This window comes from Canis aureus, chromosome 14, assembly GCF_053574225.1.
Source record: "Canis aureus isolate CA01 chromosome 14, VMU_Caureus_v.1.0, whole genome shotgun sequence".
NCBI lineage: Eukaryota > Metazoa > Chordata > Mammalia > Carnivora > Canidae > Canis > Canis aureus.
In genome coordinates this window covers 39,796,840-39,817,343 of record NC_135624.1, presented here as the reverse complement: position 1 = coordinate 39,817,343, position 20,504 = coordinate 39,796,840, and the positions used below count along the sequence as shown (strand labels likewise).

General features: G+C 69.3%; 1 protein-coding gene across 6 annotated transcripts in view; it reads right to left on the bottom strand.

The window, feature by feature from the left end:
- Positions 1-300: 300 nt before the first annotated feature.
- Positions 301-20,504, bottom strand: part of ADGRB1 (adhesion G protein-coupled receptor B1) — a 73,642-nt gene continuing 53,438 nt past the window's right edge. The window contains exons 19-31 of one of the 6 annotated variants that reach the window (XM_077847467.1): positions 19,703-19,806; positions 17,296-17,398; positions 16,587-16,737; positions 15,628-15,679; positions 14,283-14,349; positions 12,209-12,294; positions 8,708-8,879; positions 6,835-6,930; positions 5,257-5,311; positions 2,786-3,468; positions 1,796-1,831; positions 1,540-1,644; positions 301-1,090 (exon numbers count right to left, since the gene is read on the bottom strand). In XM_077847467.1, coding sequence (XP_077703593.1) covers positions 890-1,090; positions 1,540-1,644; positions 1,796-1,831; positions 2,786-3,468; positions 5,257-5,311; positions 6,835-6,930; positions 8,708-8,879; positions 12,209-12,294; positions 14,283-14,349; positions 15,628-15,679; positions 16,587-16,737; positions 17,296-17,398; positions 19,703-19,806 — 1,911 coding nt within the window. In that variant the 3' untranslated portion in view covers positions 301-889. Of the gene's footprint in view, positions 1,091-1,539; positions 1,645-1,795; positions 1,832-2,785; positions 3,469-5,256; positions 5,312-6,834; positions 6,931-8,707; positions 8,880-12,208; positions 12,295-14,282; positions 14,350-15,609; positions 15,680-16,586; positions 16,738-17,295; positions 17,399-19,702; positions 19,807-20,504 lie in introns of all 6 variants that reach the window. The other 5 variants (XM_077847463.1, XM_077847465.1, XM_077847464.1 and 2 more) reach the window with 5 other exon arrangements.

The following is a 20,504-nucleotide window of genomic DNA, read 5'->3' as shown; positions in this document are numbered from 1 at the left end:
GGGCACGGACAAGTCGCACGCCAACCCTGTGGGCCTGTGGCGGGGGAGCGAAGGAGCCCGGGGTCCCCTTCGGAGCCCCCACAGCACCCTAGGGCCACAGGACTGCGGGGCCCGGGGCCCAGGCCCACACATCAGGGCTCCCGACCCCAGAGAGGGCACGGCGGGGTGCAGCGCAGGCACCCACCAGGCTTCCCCAGCCCCGCCAACCCTGGGAGAAGGACCGCTCAGCTCCAGCCACCCCAGCTGGCCGGGGCCGGGGCCTGCAGGAGGCGCACAGAGGAAGGACGCACAGACGGGACCTGGGTTTTTAATTCTTTTTATTGAAGAAAAGAAAAGGAGAGAAAAAATAGATTCCCCACCCCTGCTTCTTCCCGGAGTGGGCTTCTAGTCCTGCCCCTGGGGTCGGCACAGGTGGGAGAGAGGGCTGTGCTCTCCACCTGGGTCTGGGGAGGGGCCCCGGGCCCTGGAAGTGGGGGCGCTGGCTGCTTCCCAGGGGGTTGGGGTGTCTAAAAAATGGTGCCAGGCCAGCTGGGCCAAGCAGGCTGGTCCTCTGCTGCGGCAGCTCGGGCAGGCAGACCGGGGGTGCTGGCCGCCCCCGGCCCGGCCACTGTCCGCCCGCCCGCCCGCCGGCGCTGCGCTCGGGGAGGGCAGAGTCTGCGGCACCCTTGGGCCTCTGGAGCCCTGGGCCCACCCGGGCCGCCGGTGCCTCCTGTCCCGTCTGGCTCTGGTCCCAGCACTGCGGGCGCTCCCGGGCCGCCGTCCGAGCGCCCTGAGGCCGGGACGCGGGCCTGGCCCGCAGCCCGAGAGCATGTCTGTGCCCGTCCTGTGGCGGGGGCAGGCGGAGCAGCATCCCTCCTCGTGGCCCGGTGCGTGGCCGCCGCCCACCTGCTCAGACCTCAGTCTGGAGGTCGATGATGTCCTGGCCCACCAGCGGGATCGTGGCGCCCGACTTCTCCCACTCCACGCTCCGCAGCTCCAGTGGGGACGGTGGCAGCGGCTCCAGTTCCTTCTTCACCCACGCAGGCGTCCCGTGGGCTTTCCGGAGGCTCTCCCACGGCCGCTTGTTGGGTGTCTGCTGCTTTTCTGGCTGCTGGCCAGTGGGCGGGGGACGGAGGGAGGCCGCGAGGGAGGCCACAGAGCAAAATCAGGCGGGGAGCGGGGAGACAATGCAGACGAGGATCAGAACAGAGAGGGAGGGGCCTGGGGGGGCAGGGAGACCCCCAGGGCCAGGCAGGAGCAGGGCGACCCGCTGTGGGTCGGCATCGGGGGGGACGGCCTGCAGTGAAGGCGCTGCCCCGCACCCCCCCTTGGCCGTCGCCTTCCTGGGAGGCAGCCTGACCTGCGCCAGCGCACAGCCTACCCCTCCCGCCGGGCCCCTCCAGGGTCTAGCCTGGGCCGGGTCAGGGTCAGGCCGGCCTTCAAGAAAGGTCGAAGAAGAGAATGCACACGAGGGTGGGAGGAGGAAGGGCTGGAGAGGACCCCCCAAGGGCTCCCCCTGAGCCCCCCGCCCACCGCAAAGGCCCGCCCTGCCCCCCAGACCTTGCTGTCGGGGCCTAGCGCCTCCTTGTCCTTCTCCGAGTGCTGCAGCTTGCGGTTCAGGTCCTGGAACATGTCCTGGTGCCGCTTCCGCGTGTGCATGATTTTCTGCGTGGCGGGAGGGGCGGCGAAGCCTGAGTCGGGAAGGGAGCTGCCCCGCTGGTGGGGGTCTCCTCCCCAGCCCCTCCCTTCCCCCTCGGGGAGGGGGTTCCCGGCACCCCTGGCCCTGCTGTTGCGGGGAGGGCACACCAGGACCCACCTCGAAGTCCAGTTCCGCGTACCGAGATTTCCGCCGCTGTGGGGAGAAGGGTTTGTGTGCATTTGCAAGTGGCTCCCTACAGCCTCCTGGGCCACAGGTCTAGGCCTCTCCTTGCCCGGGGGGCGGGGGGGGACACCAGGGACCCCCGCCTCACTCCACACCTAGTCTTGGGGCCTTGGCCAAGCCCTGGGGGACATGCCTCCCTGAAGCTGCGGCTCTCAGAGCCCAGGCCCCTTGCAGGCCACCCTCTACCCTAGATGGTGGGTCCCTGGCGTTAGGCTCCGGCGGGACAGGGTCGGCCGGAGCGGGGCCGGAAATAGGAGCCCGGGGCCCTGGGCAGTGGTGACAGTCACGGGGGGCTCCGTTCCTCATGAGAACCTAGGGCTTGGGTATTCCAGGTCCAGGTCGGGGGGACGGAGGAGCCTGCAGAAGAAGCTTCCTCACCCTCTGTCCCAGCTTGGGGGAGCCCGACTGTCCCCAGGGCCACCTCCTGCCTCTAGGCTGTGCCAGCGCTGGGCAAGGGTATGTGGCCTAGCCCGCCCGGGACATGCTCCTGGGGACCAGGAGAGTTGGACGGCTGGGGACCCACAGAGACAGGGAACCGGGGCGGGGGAGGCGGAGCATGGCCTGGGGACAGGGGTCCCTGAGGGCACAAGGCATTGCTCCCCACAATCCCATCTCTGAGCCCCGTGTGGCACAGATCGAGTGGAGCTTAGGGTCACTTCTAGGCTTCAGGTTGGTCTAAGGATGGACCTGCTGCCCTGACCCCCCAGCCACGGAAGGGGCCAGGGGCAGCGTGGGGAGCAGCGTCCTGGGGGAGCCCCTCCAGCAGCCAGCTCCCCCAGCAGAGGCTGGTCCTCCTTCTCATCAGGGACTCCTTCCCGCAGCGGGGAGCCAGGACGCCCCCAGCCTTCCCAGGCCTGGACTTGCCAACGCCGTCCCAAACCAACAGGGCCCCCTGCCCCCGGGGGGGCCCCAGGCTGCCCTCACCTCCAGGGAGCTCACGGACAAGGTGGAGACATTCTCGTTCCTGGTCCCGGTCCCCGAGCTGGGCCCTGGGTGGGCAGCAGGCTCCCCGGGCTCCGCCAGGCTGGGGGGCGCTGGCTCCAGGGTGGGGGGCGGGGGCGGGGGCGGTGGGGGAGGCGGGGGCTGGGCAGGGGGCGCCTCCGGGGGTGCCCCGCCCGGGGGCTGGCGGGTGGGCGGGCTGCGGGCGGGCAGGCCCGGGTCAGGTGCCATGTTGAGGTGGATGAGGCGGGTCTGGGGCATCTGGTCGATGTGGATGCTGTGCTTGGGCTCCTCCGGGGGCTTGGGCCGCAGCGTGGCCGTGGCCGTCGGCAGGATTACGTAGCTGGTGTCCAGGGCCTTCTCCTGGGCCCGGCTCAGCTCCGAGTCCAGCTTCTTGAAGATGTCCCCGTCGCCGGCAAAGGAGGACTTGGGTGCCCTGTCTTTCTTGAGGGTCAGCGAGTGGTTGGGGAAGTCAGGCAGGGGGCCGCCCGGGCAGCGGGGCGAGCCGTGCAGGCGCAGCTTGGACACGTTGGCCGGCAGGCTGTTGAAGTTGGTGGGGGGCGCCTTGGCGTGGGCGAGCTTCAGCTTCTCCTCCTCGGGCAGCGACGGCCGCTTGAGCGTGCCCGTGATGGTGGCCGTGCGGCACGCTGCGATGTCCTTGTTCAGAACTGTGGGTGGGAGGCGAGGGGGTCAGGGAGGCCTCGGCGGGACCCGGCCAGTCCCGATTGGGCCCCCGGCAGGCCACCGCCCCGGCCGCAGACAGCGGGGACCCACCGCGTGGGGCTCGGTGCTGCGGCAGCGGGGCTTCCTTTGCCTTTTCTAACAAGGCTGGAACACGGGGTGCTCCTGTCTGCCCCCGCAGATAAGAGGACGAATGACCGCCACTCACACGCTGCACACTGCCCTTCCCAGCAGCTGGGGGCCCTGATGGCCCGGAGCCAGCCCACGCTCCCTGCAAGTGCAAGGACGCGGCTCCTCGCCGTGGGCGGGACGGCCTGCCCCTGGGGCGCAGGGCCCTGGACGCCTGGCACCCCGCCCTGTGCAGCTGCAGCGGCCCCCGCTTGCCCACCACCCGCCTCACTCCTACCAGTCAATTCGGCCTCACTGGACTGTGGGGAGCACACAGCTGCCAGGCCCGGCTGCGCCCCCTCGTTGCCTTCCACAGGCACCTGCTGTGACCGCGAGCCCTCTCCTCACCGCTGGGGGGACGGGCACCCAGCCACGCCCTTGCCCAGCACCCGAACACCAGCACAGCCACCCCGCGGGCACACGCCCCACGGCACACACACCACAGCACACCCCCCACCAAGCACACACCCCATGGCATACACCCCCGAGCACACGCGCCCCCCCAGCGCATGCCCCACGGGCACACCCCCGAGCGGTCACTCTCCAGTCCCTGACCCTGTCCCTCCTCTGACGGCTACGGGCTGAGCTTCGCCCCCCCCCCCCCGACACTGACCTGCGCCCAGGTCTGCAGCCCGCCCCCACTCCGGGTGGCCGGCCGGGGACCCCCCACCTTCCCTTCCCCAGGCTCTCCCACTGAGCTCTCTCCATCCACCCAAGAGTGGGAAGCCCCAAGGACCCTGTAGTGCACTTCCCCTGCCTAAACCCAGCCACGGGGAGACTCTTGGCCCCCCATGCAGAGCCCTCAGGCCCCTGGCCCCCAGCTGGCGTGCCCCCCCCCCCCCGGCCCCCACAACGCCTGCCTGTGAGGCCTCCTCCTCAGCAACCCCCGCCCCACCCCCAGCCACTAGCTGCTTGAGAGGCCGCAGGCCCGGCTGGGCCAGATTACAGGGAAGAAGTTACCCAGTACCACCACTCTGGGCCGCCGCCTCCAGAGGCCCTCGCGTCTTGGGGTCACCCCTCAGGAAGTTGCCTGGACTGTGTAAGACCAAGATGGGAGATGGGAGACCATCCTGTCCGGCTCCCATTCACCCCAACCAGAGGTGCTCTCCTCCAGGAAGCCCTCCTGGGTCCACCTGGCAGCAGCTGACACTCCCAACCTGGGCTGTCCCTACAGAAGATGCTCCCCAAATATCTGACAGATGCAGGGCAGCGTGGCCAGCTGATTCCCCGGCTCCGGGAGACCGCCTGGAACTGCCTCACGCACAGGCTCACGGAACCACGACCCCCGACGGGCTTCCTGTCATCAGGCAATTGGGTCCCATCTCCACCTGCTTCCAGGAAACCCGGCGCCAGCCTAGGATTCAGGGTCCGTCCTCCCTGCTCTGCCCCCACCCTCTCTGCCGTCCCTCCCTTTCCCGGCACTTCCACGGGTGGCTGGGGACAAGGACACGCAGACGACACAGCACAGGGCCCCAGGGAGGGCAGGCCCCCTCCTCAGTGCAGGGCCGTGGCAGGCACAGCAAGACGCGGACAGATGAGTGGACAGACACACAGAGAAAAGGAAAACAAGCAAGTGGACCCAGGCCAGGGCCACCTGTCGCTCTCACCTGGCAGTCGCTCACCTGATCTACAGGCCAGATCCACATCCTTCTCAAAGTCCGTCTGCAAGAGAGAGGCGGGGCGGGGTGAGGGCCCGTGAGGGGCGGGCAGGGCCGGGCGGGGGCTGACCTGGAAGGGGTGTGTGCGTGCACGCTACTAGGGCTCAGGGGGCCGAGCTCAGGTGGCCGGGGGCTCCTTCGTTCAAGGGAACCCTGGCCGGCGGCCCCACCCCTTGTGCTCTCGTCGTACGTGTGCACACACGTGTGCGTGCACGTAAGCTCCTTCCAGGGCGTTTGTGGGTTAGCTGGGAGGCCGGAGTCTGGTCCCACTGCTGCTCCCTCACGCTCCTGCCCCCCGGCCCAATTCCCCCGCCCCAGGCCCCAGGACCCCAGTACAGGGAGCTCTCTGCTCTGTCCCTCACATCACCTCAGCCGGGCAGGGCACACACAGGGTCTCAGGCCAGAGCCCTGTGCTGCCCGGGCCGCCCCCTGCTGGCGTCACCTGCTGTCCTCCCCACGGCCTCGGGGACGAGGAAACGGAGGCCAGAGGGGCAGTACGGGGTTCAGACACGGATGCCCGGTGCCAGGCCAGCTGTCCCTCGAGCAGTGGCTGAGGTCCCTGCCAGAGCACCTGCCCTGTCCCAGCCTAGGATTGGGGGCAGGCGTGTGGGCAGGGGCACGTGGGCAAGGCCGGCCCCTCCTCAGAGAGCCCGTGGGTGGGGGAACCCGCAGGCCGGGAGGGCTGGGTCCTCATCTCAAGCCTCATCCGCCTGCACTGGCAGAGGTTGGCGGGTGGGAAGACTCAAAGTCTGAGGTCAGAGGTCAGAGGTCAGGCCAGGAGCAGTGCCTGGGGGTCTAGGACCCCTGCCCTGGCCCCTGAGGATCCAAGTAGCCTCCCCAGGTCTGCCGGCCGGCGTCTGCCGAGGCCCTGCCTGTGATCCAGTGATGCTCACAACCACTAGGCTCCCTGAGGAGCCCCGAGAACGAGCCCCTCCTGCCTGCCAGGCTCACTGCATGCCAGGGGGCAGCCGGCGGGCGACAGTGCCGAGAATTCACCCAGGGCGCTCCCCGGACATGGACAGGAGGCCTGATGGTGGGGGTGGGGGTCTGGGAGGCCTCCCTGGAGGTGGCATCTTAGCAGACCCCTGTGAGGTGGGCAGCAGGGGGGGAGGGCGTGCAGTGCCCAGGGCTGAGCGGCCTGCGTGATGCTGGAGGCCCAAGGGGACCTGGCCGGGGACAGGGCCACGGCAGGGTGGAGGGTGGTGGACGCCCCGGAGGAGGGAGGCTGAGTGGGGCCAAGTCCCATCCTGGCCAGGCTGCAGGGCGGTGAGGGGGCACGGGAGGTGCAGAGACTGGGGGCGGCAGCAGCCAAGGCCCCCAGAGGCTGGCAGCTGGCCAGAGGGCACTGTGGTCCCGGGAGCGGGGACGCGCCGATGCCAGCCCAGCCAGACTACTGCCATCTGAGTGCTGCCCCCCAGAGCCCGGGCCGGGATGTCACCTTGGTGAGCCTCAGTGTCCCCAGCCTCAGACTGGGCTCGCAGCTCTTCCCCAGGGGCTGCTGGCGCCTAGAGCAGCTCTGAGCCCTACCATGAGCTGGGCATGGCCGTTCTGGAAGGAGCCCCCCGAGTCCCCGTTGCCCTCCTCCTGGCGGTCCACCACGCGGCACTTCACGGCGTCCTGGACCTGGGGAGAGAGGAGAGCGGTGCACAGCAGCCCCAGGCGGCGTGCGTCCTGGCGGGGGGGCGGGGGCGAGCACGGGGTGGCGTCCCTGCGTCCCTGTGAGGGCCCTGCGCGCCCAGGCCCAGCCTCCCGTCCCCTCCGACGTTCTCTCCGTGGCCTCTGTGGCCATGGAAGTTCAGAATCCTGGGGGCTCCCACCCCCTGGGAACGTGCTGCAGCCCTGCCGACTGGAGTCTGATAGTGAAGACCGCCGTCAGGCTGCACAGGGCCCTGGAGTCCCCCAGCACCTGGGGGTGGGATGGCATGTGAGGGCACCCTCGTAGAGGGGGTCTCAGCCCTGATGGCCATGGGCTCGAGGATGGGAGTGATGGTGGTTCCGTGCCAGTGGCCACCAAGCAGGGGGCACAGGGCCTGTGGTGGAGGGGTGCAGGGGTGCAGCTGGTCGGTGTGAGCCAGGAGCAAAGCCCCCGCCTCCCTGGACACCGGGTGGGATGGGGTGGGGGAGGGCAGCAGGGGGGCAGCGTCCGCCCTCAAGGAGCTGACCCTTCACGGCCACGATGTGCACAAAGGGTAAGTGAAGGCACAGGGGCAGTGAGAGCATGGAGGGCTTCCGGGGGGAGGAGGGTGCGTCGGCGTTCCCGGCTCCCAGACTTGTGGGCCTGGGCCCCTCACTGCAGCCGCACAGCTGGTCAGGGGCCACTGACGCCCGCCCAGGCCCTGGGCCTCCTCGCGCAGGTGCGGCTCCCTCCCGGCTGACCCGCCTGGTGGACACCTAGGTCCCTCCCGGTGCCCAGGGGACACGCGCCGCTGTCCAGCCCACCACAGAGCAGGAAGAGCGGTCTCCCGGAGCGCCTCGTGGCCCCTCCTCCAGGAAGCCCATCCGGCCAGCCTGCCCCTCTGCTCCCCGGGAGACCCCGACCACCGCCTTCCTAGCCCACCTGCCAGATGTTCCACGCCCACGGCACTGGCCGGCGGCTGCATCGCCTCTGCCCCCCACCCACCCCAGCCTGTCTTCCTCAGCGTGGCCCCGAAGCCCTCCCTGCAGAGGCCCAAGGACGGAGGCCCCGTCCCCACGGTCCCCTGGTGGCGCAGCTCCTCAGCACAGACCCCACACGTGGGCCCTGCAGGGTTGCCAACGGCTGGTGGGCACCCCGGACCCTCCTGGGACTCCCCGAGCGGCCCTGCTGCAGACATCCCCGCCCCCCAGCCCGCGGCCCTGATCAGCGTCTTCCCCGGCACCTCCCATTCTGGGCCAGGTGAGCCTGTTTCTAGGAGGTTCCGAGGGGCAGGGGAGGTCATTGCACGCTTCTGCCCACCCGCTCCCACCCCTTCAGCCTCCGTGGCTGTCCTGGTCCTGTCCAGCCTCACGACGGCCCCTCTTCCGTCCACGTCAAGATGCACGTTTGCCCACACTGCGGCTCCCCCCCCCCCCCAGATGGAGCCCCTTCACGGTGGCTGCGGGGCAGGCGGGGCAGGGGGAAGGGCCTGTCTTGCTCCCTCCCGGGGCCCCGAGGACCCAGGACGCGAGTCTCTGCTGTCCTCAGGGCTGCTGGAGTGTCCCGTGGCTCTCAGTCCTGAAGGCCCCGGGGGGGACAGAGCCCGCCTCCGGGTCTGAGCCAGCAAGGGGTGCAGGGGGGCATTCTGGGGAAGAAGGCTCAGCAGGGAGCCGTGCTCCCCACCTCCCCGCCTCCCTGGCCTGTGGGCGCGGCCCCGCCTTCCAGAGAGGTGAGGCCGGAGCCGAGCCCCCCGCCCCCCGCGGAGGGCTGGGGGCGGGCGCCCACCTCTCTGCGCAGGATGCAGTGCACCATCACTATGACGAAGCCCTCCAGCGAGTCGAAGACGGCGAACAGGATCTGGAAGAGGGCGGAGCGGCGGTCGGTGACAGCGAGCACAGCTGACATCCAGGTGAGCGCCAGCAGCGGCAGCACCACGCAGGAGCTCCACAGCGAGGCCCTGGGGACAGCGCGCCCCGTCAGGGCTGCCCCGCCCGCCCCTCCCCTCCCCTCCTCCCCCGCCTCCAGCCCCTCTGGGAGCAGCCCTCTGCCCCAACCCGCCCCGCCCCGCGGCCTGAGCCAGGTCCGGGGGCTGCGCGCAGCATGAGGGGCGCCCCCTGGGAGACCCGGGTCCCTCACATCCAGGAGGCCCCAGGAGGGGAGGCCCACTGGAGGCAGGAGCTGGGGCTGAGGCCGAGGCCGCTGCAGGTTCCAGCTCCCGGGGGTCCTCAGGCTGCCCCCCAGGGTGCAGGGCCCCAACTACAAGGTGGCCACGGAGGGGGCGCTTGGCCAGCCCTCTGAGCTCTGGACTGAGAAGCAGGGAGCTGCTCCGGGAGGAGAGACGACACACAGACACACAGACACACAGACGGGGCCAGACAGCGAGGGTGGGGGGCAGAGACGAGACCAGAGACCCACAGGCTCCTCACCCTCGGGGCGGCCCCTGCCCTCTGCGAGCCGGCACCTCCGGGCACTACCGGGCACCACTGCGGCCGCTCTGTGCCCGTCTGCCCCCGACAGGTGCACCGCAGGGGTGTGGGAAACGCGCCTGACCCCCACCCCCCATCCCCCACCATCGTGACTTCCAGGGCTCTGCTCCGTGGGCAGGTGGCCAGGGGTGGGGGCCAAAGTCGGGACCACCCGCTCCCCCCCTTACAGGACACCCCTTGCCAAAAGGATGAGCAGAGCGGGTGCGGCAGGAGAAGTGGGGGGTGGGCAGGGGCAGCAGCGGGGAGCTGGGGGCACGGGGGCTGGAAGACCCGAATGGAGTCCAACCTGGAGAGGGACCCCAGATCCGCAGGACCTCGGCCAGGGGGCAGGGGCTCTCCCCAGCGCCCTCTCTGTCCTGGGTGGTGGGCACACAGGAGACAGGCCCGCCTCCCCCTCCGTCCCCCTCCACCCCCTCCATCCCCCTCTGTCCCCTCCTCGCCCTTCACCCCACCCCCTCCCCGTTCCAGGACCCAGCGCCCCATCCGGGCCCCAGCCCCGAGTCGTCCCCAGGACTGCTCCCTGGCCAGCTGTCTGAGGCTCAAGCCGGAGCCACGCATTGCCTCGAAGCCTTCAAACCTCTCGTCTCCTGGCTAGCAGCCCCCTCCCCTTCCCTCCCCTCCAGGGTGGGTGACCCGCCCAGGCCAACCCTGGGTGCTGGGGGGCGAGCTGCGCGCAGGCCCCAGCCGGAGTACGGGCGCCCAGACCTGCCCCCGTGCCCGGTGCCGAGCCCGAAGACGTGGGCTCTCCATGGCTCCGTGCACTGCCCGGCTGTCCTCTGTCTGCCCGGCTCTGAACCCACGCGTCTCCCCCACGGCGGGTGGGGCTCCCTCATGCTCCCCTCCCCTCCAGAGCAGACCCAGGAGGGCAGGGCACAGCCCCCCCAGGGAAGTCTTCCTGCTGCGCCTCATCTCCCTGGGGCCTGAGGTTTGCACCTACGGCCGGAGGCAGGCGGCGGGCAGGTGGCCGGGGCTTGGGGACCTGAAGTCCTCGAATTCCTGCAGCCCAGGCCCCGCGGGGTGGTGCAGAGGCCCCGTGGACGTGGCTGCGCTGGTGCAGGCCAGGTGATGGTGAGGAGGAGAGGCGCTGGCAGGAGGCCCCCCAGAAAGTCCGATGCCCGGCGGTGGTGCAGGGCCACGAGCCGGGATCCGGGTGGGGAGGGCCTCGGCCTCCAGCCTGCCCCGTGACCTCTCAGGGACCGTCCCCCACGGCTCTGGTGACGGCCCGTCTACGGCAGAGGCTGGCGAGAAGCAAACTGCGCATTCCCAGGGCCTCGGGCCTCCCATAGGTTCCTGCCTCTATGGCCCATCCTGCCTTGAACCTGAAGCCGGCACAGCGCAGGGGTGTCCACACACCACACACGCTCACACGTGGGCCCGTGCACACCCATGAGCTCACACGTGCACACAGAGTGCGTCCCCGCCCCCAGCACCACCGCACGCCGGTGACCGCCCAGCGGAGCATGTTGTCACGCTGCCCCGTCTGTCCGGGCGGCACCTGCCGGCGGGTTGGCCTCGTCCCAGGCCCTGGAGGGCGGGGAGGGGCGGGCTAGGGGATGACCCAGCGGGCAGGGGACACAATAGCACAGAAAAAGCTTCAAACACACACCATGTGCTGCCCCCTCCAGGGAGTGAGGGCCGGGCTGCACGTGCTGCGGGTCTGAGTGTGCGGGTGTGGGTGTGCATGTGCATGTGGGGAGCCTGGCTCTGTGCACGGCCACATGGTCGCATGCAGGGGTGCTAGGGGGCCAGGGAGCCCGCTGCACACCCAGGAAGGGGCCCCGGGAGGCAGCGGCCACATGGACACCCCGGCTCTAGCATCTGCCTGACGGCTCCGACCCACCGTGCCAGCCACTCACGCAGCCTGGACCTGGGTCCACTGGGCGTAAAACCGGGAGCAGGACAAGGGGGCCTCCTCGAGGGCTATGGTAGGAGCAAGTGAAACAGCGCCCGGCTCGTGCGGCTCCACGGCTCTGACCTGGTGCGCGGCCCCAGAACGCGAGTGAGTGACCTTGGGTCGCAGGGGTGGGGGCGGGGCTCCCCGGGGACCATGCCCCGGGAGTGGGGCACCCCGGCCCTCAGACGGCAAGGCCAGCCTCTGAGCCGCCGCGGGCACACCAGGGTCGCACACCTCCTCGGAAGCAGCGCAGGCTCTGACCGTGACTACAAACCACAAAGGACCCAGGGGACAGCGTCCTGACGTGACGGTAGCAGGAGGAGGACGAGGGAGACGGACACAGACACAGAGACCCAGGACGGGCACAGGAGGGCAGACGCCAGCCAGGGCACGGCAGAGGGGAGGAGGGGAGGGCTCAGAGGGCCGGGCAGGATGACAGGAGGGCTCGGTCTCCACCTACGTGGGCCCCGTCCAGGACCTCAGGGCCCCCTGTCCCAGCCACACACGGCCTTCGCCCTCCAGCAGCGCCATGTGCCCTCTGGCCATGCGCCGCCCTCTCGGGTCAGCCTCCCCGGCAGTGGGAACACCCCACCTGTCCCCGGATTATCCTCCCTGGCCAGGTCACACCCTCGCTTGGGGTCACCGGACCCCGCAGCAGGGAAGGGGCAGGCCAGGGGCTCCCTCCCACCAGCCCCGTGGTCCCTGCTGGGGGCTTCCCTGTCTCTGAGGACCTGCCACAGGCCAGACGGAGAAACTGAGGCGCAGGGCGAGGCCGGGGCTGGCCGTGAGCCTACGCGGACCTCTGCACCCCAGTCTTCCCGCCTGCTCTGGGGCCTGGCGGGGAGGGGGTGGGCTCTGGGTCCTTCGACTCAGGGCAGGTGAGGCCCTCGGCGGGCCCAGCCCTACCCTGCCCGCTCCTTCAGCTTCTTGTCCGTGATGCCATCTTTGGACACGAGCTTGTTGAACACCAGGATCCCGATGACCATGTTCACCTGCCAGGCAGAGAGGCACAGGGCGTGGGGCGCGGTACAGCCCGCGGGGCTCGGGGCGCCGGGCTCCAGGTCCTCACCGGGCCCCGCGGTGCTCCCGCCCACAGCACGGGGACTGGGACCCCACTCCCCAGGCGGGGAGGCGAGGCTCCAGGGGGCAGGGAGAGCCACCGGGACCGGCTGCCCGGCCCCTCAGCACCCTCTCCTGGGCCTGGCCAGCTGCCCCAGAGCCCCCGCTGGTAGTGGGGTTCTCCTGCCACAAGAGCCCACCCAGGGTGGGGTGCTCCAGTCCAAGCCCCCACGTGACCCTCCCACACGGCCTGCTCCACGAGGACTCACGGCAGGGTGCACACGGGGGGCCAGGAGGAGCCAGCTGGGGCCCAGAGGCTGATGCGGGGGGCTCTCCCCTTGGGCTGGGGCCCGGGGTGGTCTGCACTGAACGGCCCATGACCACGGAGGTCAGCAGCAGAGGTCAGAGGTCAGGCTGCCCCCGCCACGCACCCCCAGGGTGCCCACCTGCTCCAACCCCAGAGAGACCTCAGGGGATCCAGCTGCCGTCCGCACCCAGGCCTACCCTGCGGTCTTCCCAGCCCCTCACTCCTTACATCCCTCCTGCCACAGGGAGCTCACCCCTCACTAGGGCCTGACCTGAGGGCAGTCTCGGGGACATCTCCCTGTCCTGGCTCTACCCGGGCCACGCTGCCCCTGCGCCCTCCGCCACAGCATCCTTCCCGACCCCTCCTGCTGGGCACCCGCGCCCTAGGAAGTGCCTCTTGGTATTCAAGTCCCGCAAGCAATCACCCCGCGAGGGCCCAGCTGCGCGACCTTGGGGTTCCTCTCTCCTCCTCTCCTGGGTGGGGAGGCTGTTTCTTTGCTCCCTGAATGCCCTCCCTGGGGCTCCCAGGCTGCAGGGGCGGCCTGACGGAGGTGTGAGGCCTGGCCCCAGCCCCCTGGGACCCAGGGGAACCCGGAGGCCGACTCCCCGCAGCCCCGCCGCCCACACTGCGCCAGTCGGACCCTGCCTTCCATCCTCGTGCACACGGAACGTTCCCGGGCACGTTCCCAGGCTCGGGCACCCGCGCTGGCAGGCCTGACCGGGGTGGAGGCGTCTTTCCTGGGTGACCTCATTTTCTGACAAGGCCAGGGCAGAGAGGGAGGGGACAGCAGCCGGCGCTGCCCCTCCCACAGCGGGCTCCGCGCGGTCTTTACCTGGGTGTCCCCATGTTACTGCAGGGGCCCCGGGGGGGGGGGGGCAGATCAGGACAGTGCACCTGGGAGGGGATGCGGGGGAGGGGGCTCCTGCCTCGCCATCTGGGCCTCCCTGCCTCCCGGGCCGCCTGTCTTTACAATGGGAGCTGGCCTGGCCTCTGAAGTGCCGCATTGACATGCAGGGCACGGAGGCCTCTCCCTTCGAGGAATAAAGGAGGCTGCTGCCCAACGCCTCCGCGCCCCCAGCCGGCACCCCGTGCCCATGCCCAGGCCCCAAGTGCTGCGGCCCTGCCTGGGGGGGCAGGAGAGCATGGCCCCCCTGCCATGCCCAGCTCCCCCTGCCCGGCCCTAACTTGGGGACGACAATCCTGGGGACCACCTGGCCCCGCTCCGCATCCCCCAGAGGCATAAGGGAAGGCAGAGTGAGGAGGAGCTGCTTCCTTCTCTGGAGGGGACAGCGGGGGCAGCAAGGGACAAGCCCTGGCCCCCGGCCTCAGGCTCTGCTGGCGGCTCTGCTCGTCACCCAGGCCTAGCAGGCACTCCCCGCTGCCCACTCGACCCCCACCCGTCACTCACCCTGCGAACCCACACGGATCTCCCTCCCGGCCGGTACGCAGCCAGTGCCCGATAAGCACACAAGCTGTGCTCAGGGGAACAAAGGCCAGCGCCGCAGCCCAGTCTCTGCACCCCTGTACCCTGAGGGCAGGTCGGGTGCGAGGTGACCCTGAGGGTGATGGGTCCCGCCCCAGGCCCCAGCCTGGACCACGGGGAGGGGTCAGTACCAGCACAACAGCCGCGGCCGGTCCCACGAAGGCATACAGCAGTCCCCCCTCCAGGGAGAGCCAGCAGCTGGGGAGGGAGACAGGCTGGTCAGTGGCCAGACGGGACGTCCCCCCCCAGGAAGGCGCAGCAGGAGCTCGGTGGTCAGCAGGGCCTCCTGCACGCTGCACATCCGCTCCGGCCTCCAGGCCCTCAGGAGCCCCCGGCCCGGTCTGCGGAGTGACAAGTGGGCACACGGCGGCCGCCCAGGTGGCCCAGGCGGCCCAGGAGAGGGTGTCCTGACCGCCCCGGGCTGGCCCCAACTCTCCTCCTAGACCCTCCCCACTTCACACACAGACTCTTCTTCCTGACCGATGCCACAATCCCGGGTCGGGTCCCTGACCTGCCCACTCACCCCGGGCCCCATGTCCTGGGCACCCAGTCCTCGGCTCGCACGTCTGGCCCCTCCTCATGCCACACGGGGTCACCGGCCCCACGCTTCCCCAAATCTCCTGGACCCCACAGGAACCCTGGGCCAGTGAAGACACCGCCTCCTTCCCGGGGCATTTCCTCCACCCTACACTGTCTGAACTCCTCTTCGGCCTTCAGAACCCCTAGTCTTTCCCCGTTCCAGCCCTGACCCCCTCAGCTCTGTGGCCGTGTCCACCGTTACCTCCAGGCACTCACCCTACTGGGAGTTCCAGTAACTGGATCCTCACCCATGTCCACTGCCCCTGCTGCCCAGCCACGGCCTGCCCCCCAACCCTGGGGCTCCACAGGGCGCCAGCCTGCCCAGCCTGTCTCAGGCCTCCCCTTGCCTCTGGCTCCCCAATTCTTCCCCGTGCCTGAGGCCGCAGAACCCTCCAGGCCTGGTTCCTCTCCCTCCACCCTGGAAGCCACATGGCTTAGGATAACCCCAAGCTTCCTGGCTTGGCGTTCAAGGCCCCCGGACATGCCTGGCCCAGCTGACCCCTCAGGGCCTCACTGGCTTCACCTGTGAAACAGGCCCCTTACCACCCGCCTTGCCCTCCTCGGGGCCACATGGCCCCCAGGTCACCGTTGTCATACAGGGGTGGACACTCTGGTGCAGAGAGGGCACTGAGGCTAACAACCTGTCCATGGACACCTGAGAGGGGGTGAGAAGCTCTGCTGGCCCTGTGCCTCTGTCTCCATCCTGCTGCCCACCTGCTGCCTGCGAGGAGCCGGCCGCTCCGGCCCTGGGGCCCCCGCCCTCCCAGCCTCGGCTCTGTCCTCTGATTCGGGCACCAGCCAGCTGTCACCTCTAGGGCAGTGGGAGGGTCTGGGGGAGCCGAGCGGCCTCCACCCCATCCCCACCCCGCCCCGACTCACTAGTTCATGGTGCTGTACCCTTTGGCCTTGGTGAATCCCACAGAAATGGCCACGACCAGCGCAGGGAGCCCTGGGGGAGGAGCAGAAAGAAAGCGCGTCGGTGCCCGGTGCCCGCTGTCCAGCTCCGGCCGCCCGCCGCCTTCTCCCGGCCCCGCGGGTGGGCCGAGGTGGGGGCAGAGCTGCCAGCCCCTGAGCATGAGAGAGGGGACGGGGGAGGGGGGACCCGGGGAGGGCCCATGGGCCTGGGGGCCTGGCGGCAGGTCAGCACACCAAACGCAGGACGCCGTGCCGTGCTCGAATTTCAGATAAAAAAGAGACCATTTTTATTGTGTGTCCCAAACGTTGAGCGGGGCACGCTTAAAAATAACTCATTATCTGAAATTTAAATAGAACTTGGCTTCACATTTTATCTGGCAACGTTAGGGAGGCTGGGGGGAGGGGAGGGGAGGGGCCACAGGGGGTAGGGGAAGGGCCTCAAGGGGGTGGGGGACCACAAAGGGGGAGGGGAGGAGCCTCAAGGGGGTGGGAGGCCACAAAGGGGGAAGGGAGGTGCCTCAAGGGAGATGGGGGGCCACAAGGGGGGAGGGGCCTCAAGGGAGATGGGGGCCACAAAGGGGGAGGGGAGGAGCATCAAGGGAGATGGGGGCCATAAAGGGGGAGGGGAGGAGCCTCAAGGGGGTGGGAGGCCACAAAGGGGGAAGGGAGGGGCCTCAAGGGAGATGGGGGCCACAAGGGGGGAGGGGAGGGGCCTCAAGGGAGATGGGGGCCACAAAGGGGGAGGGGAGGAGCCTCAAGGGGGAGGGGGGCCACAAAGGGGGAGGGGAGGGGCCTCAAGGAGGAGGGGGGCCATAAGGGGGCAGAGGAGGGGGGCACAGGGACAGGGGAGGACGAAGGGGCAGGGACAAGCAGGCCCAGGACAATGGGCAGAGGGGTGGGGTGGGGAGGTGGCCCACCGCCCGCCTGCCCGCGCTGCTCACCCCAGCCCAGGCAGAGAAAGCGCTTGCGGATGAGGCGGTTCCTGAGGCGGCCGGTCACGGCCATGTAGGACTGCCAGGCCTCGGTGAGCACCCAGCAGAAGGACGACAGGAAGAAGAAGTGCAGGAAGGCAGCCACCAGCGTGCACACCACCTGGGCAGGGCGGGCGGGCAGGTGGGAGGCTCAGGGGGCAGGTGCCCGCTAACCGTTCCCACGCCTGCCCCGAGGGAGGGGCCCGCTGCGGCCGGGAGGCGCCAGGCCCAGGGTCCCTGGGGCTCAGGCCAGCACTGAAGGCCTGAGCTGAAGGCTCACCTGGTCCACTGCCTCGAGCTGGCCTGTTGAGCACCCAGGCTCCCTGTGCTCCCAGGGGCTGTGTGGCCCCCTCCGCCAGGGACAGAGGCCCCCCTGCCCCGCCTTCCTCAGCCATTGGGAGACACGGCACCTGCTCATAGGAGCCCGTCTGCTCAGCAGGTGGTGAACTCGACACCCGGGGAGGGCAGGTCGCCCCCAAGGCCACATGGCAGGGCAGACAAGGGGACACAGCCTGGGCCAGTCCAGCTGGAGACTGCAGACACCAGGGCCCCGTGCCCTGGCCAGCTGGAGAGCGAGGACTCCATGTGACTCCAGCACTCCCCGCCCTAAGCTTTCCTGGGATCCTTTTGGGGTCATCCCCCCCACCCCGTCCTGCACGGGAGGGCACAGACCGTATACCTTATTGCGGGTCTGGGTCTGCCCGATGAGGATGAGGGCGTTGGAGGAGATGATGGACAAGCAAAAGTTGATGAGGATGACAGAGCGCTCCGAGCGGATGTACCTACGGGAGAGAGCAGGCTCATCCTCACAGGAACCCGGATCCTGCGGCCATATCAACACTACGGCACTACCTCCTCCCCGGACACGGTGCTGCTACCACCACTGTCACCTCCACCATCGCCATCTCCTCACCACCATCGCCTCCACCGTCACCATTGCCATCAACACCACCAACACCACACCCAGCACTGCCATCGCCTCCACCATCACCATCGCCTCCACCATCACCATTGTCACCATCACCACCATCATCACCATCACCATCACCACTATCTCCTCCACCATCACCATCACCACCAACACCACACAAAGCACCACCACCATTGCCTCCACCATCACCATCGTCACCATCCATCACTACACCTCCTCCACCATCATCACCATCACTATCACTACCTCCATCACCACCACCACCACCACACCCAGCACCACCACCATCACCTCCACCATCACCATCGTCACCACCACCACCACCACCATCGCCTCCACCATCACCATCGTCACCATCACCACACCTCCTCCACCATCACCCCCACCCCCACCCCCACCCCCACTTCCGCTCTACCACATATGATTCTGGCACACAGATGCCAGGGAAGGCCACGGGAACCACTGGCACAGCTGCCCGCTCCTGCTAGGGAGGGCTCATCCTTAGAATTGCTTCTTCTTTTTGTGCAAGATCCCCTCTTGTGTTTGGATCCTGGGGACACAGCTCATTTCCGGGGTCTCACTGTCTGGGGGCTCCTGGTTCCACCCCAGCTGTCCCCCTGCAGCCCTTCCCACCCTGTGCGATCCTGGCTCTGAGGCAGGAAGACAAAGCGTTCTGAGGCTGGGCTGCAGAGCCCACGCCCGCAGCGGCTCAGCCACATCCTGGCTGTGTGACACCGGGCAAGTGGCCCAGCCCCTCTGTGCCTCGGTCTCCCATCCGCGAGACGGCCGGAGGGGAGAGCGCCTGCCGCTCAGGGCTGTGGCTGAGATCGCAGGAGCAGGAGGCAGGAGGCAGGAGGCGTTAGCCGCCATCACCTCTGCTGCCCGTTTCCCAGTGGCCTTGGGGGCTGCGACCCAGGCGGGGGGTGAGCACAGGGTCCAGGGCTGCACCTTAGGAGCCATGACATGGCCTGATGTGCCTGGGCGGGTCACTGTCCCTCTGTGGGTCCCCATTTCCTCGTGGGGACCGCGGGGGTGGGGTCCTGACTGCCGCTAACAGGGGCAGTGACGCGGCCAGCAGAGCTGGGGAAGGAGGTGCTCTGCAAACCATGGGCAGAGCCCTCAGAGCTGCAGCAGGCGGGGCTGGAGGGGCCAGGCCAGCGGGCTAACAGGCCAGGGGGGCTTCGGGACAGCGGTCCCCTCCCGCCTGGCTAGGAGGGGCCCTGGTGCAGGCTGAACCCACGTGGTTCAGTGGTTCAGGGTCAGCTCCTGCCCTCGGGCAGGATGAGGAGGGGGCCCGGGGAGCACAGGCCGCCCTTCCCCATTGACCCATTGATCTCTCCCTGTGGGCCTCACGAAGACAGACAGGCAGCTGCGGGGTGGGTGACCTTGACTCAGACTCCCTGTCCTATACTTCTGTTCAGCGGGGCTTGAAGCAGGGCGCTGGGTGGGGAGGAGAGACCCCCCCCCCCGCCGCAGGCACACACCTGCCCTCACACACCCGAGCCTACCCTGCTGCGCGGGGGGCTCCACCTGCCGTACGGGCCCCCACCCCAGGACCAGGGACCGCCGGGGGTGCCCAGGGGCCCTGGGAGGAGGCCCTGTGCCTGGGGGAGGGGGGTGGGGGGCAAGGGTGCGAGCAGAAGTTCTCACCCTGGAACATGACCCTGGGCTCAGAGAAGCCTGGGGCCTTGCACATCCACATGGTGGGACACAGAACTGGGGGCTCCGAGGTCCCAGGGCTGGGTGCTTGGCTGGGGGGTGGGCTGCCGGGCATCAGCCAGGAGTGCACTGGGAGGTAGGAGGACGCGTGGCCGCCCCATGCGCTCGTGGGGGTGGGTGGAGCAGAAGGGTGCCCCCAACCAGCACATCAGTGTCATCTGGTGGGGGGGAGCGGGCAGGGGGGCTAGCGGGAGGGAGGGGACTGAGGACAGAGGGTAACGGCGGAGGAGGGGAGGGGGTGGGCAGGGGAAATTGGGGCAGCCGTGACTTCCAGGGGGTGGGGGGGGTGGCGCTTTTGACCCGGAAGGGGGCTCCGCACCAGCCCACCGCCGCGGCGCTCTCACAGAGAAGGGACGAGCCCTGACCCCAGCCACCTCGCGCCTGGGACCCACTGGGGCCCCCACCCCGGGCCCCTGCCCACACGCTCGGGCCCCACCTCCACACGGAGACGTAGATGATGATCAGCATGAGCAGGGTGAGGGAAGACACGCCGCAGCCCACGATGAGCGTCACGGACGGCACGATCACCTTCTCCATGTTCTGAGGAGTCCAGGGCGGAGAGTGTGGAGTGAGGGGCCGGGCAGGTGCGGACCGAGGCCCCGGGCGGCGGGCCCCAGCTCACTCCGTGCGGCCCAGATGCTGGGCGATGCCGGCCCCGAGCCTTCCCTCTCCACCTCCAGCACCCCCACGTGTGCCCCCTGCGCCCTGGGCCCCTGGTCTGGGCTGTCCCCAGTGAGTTCTCGTCCCTGGCTGGGGGGGGTCTGTCCTCCACCATCACAGCCACCTGCCAGGCCTGGCGATGAAGGCTCTGCCCATGCTTCACAGACTCCCCCATTCCAGAGGGGCACACAGACAGATCCCGGGGGCCCTGGGCCCTCACGACAGCCCCCCCAGGCTGCGTGCCCCGGAACAGCAGCCGAGAGCGGAACAGCAGGCTTCCTGGCCGGGCCTCGGCACCAGCTGCATCCCAGCAGCATCCGAGGACAGCGTCCAGCCTCCGCTGCCTCACCCGTCCCACCCCCAACACCTGCCGCCCCACACCCCACCAGGCGCGCCTGCCCACACTCCTCTCCCCATCCCTCTGGCTCTGCGAGGCCCACTGCTCTGCACTCCCACACCCCTCCAGGCCCAGTTCCCACGGCGCTGCTCCAAGCCTCAGCCAGAGAAGTCTGTAAAATGCCACCAGAGGTCACATCGCCCTGCCTGGGGACCCCTGCCTGTCCAACCCCATCATTGCC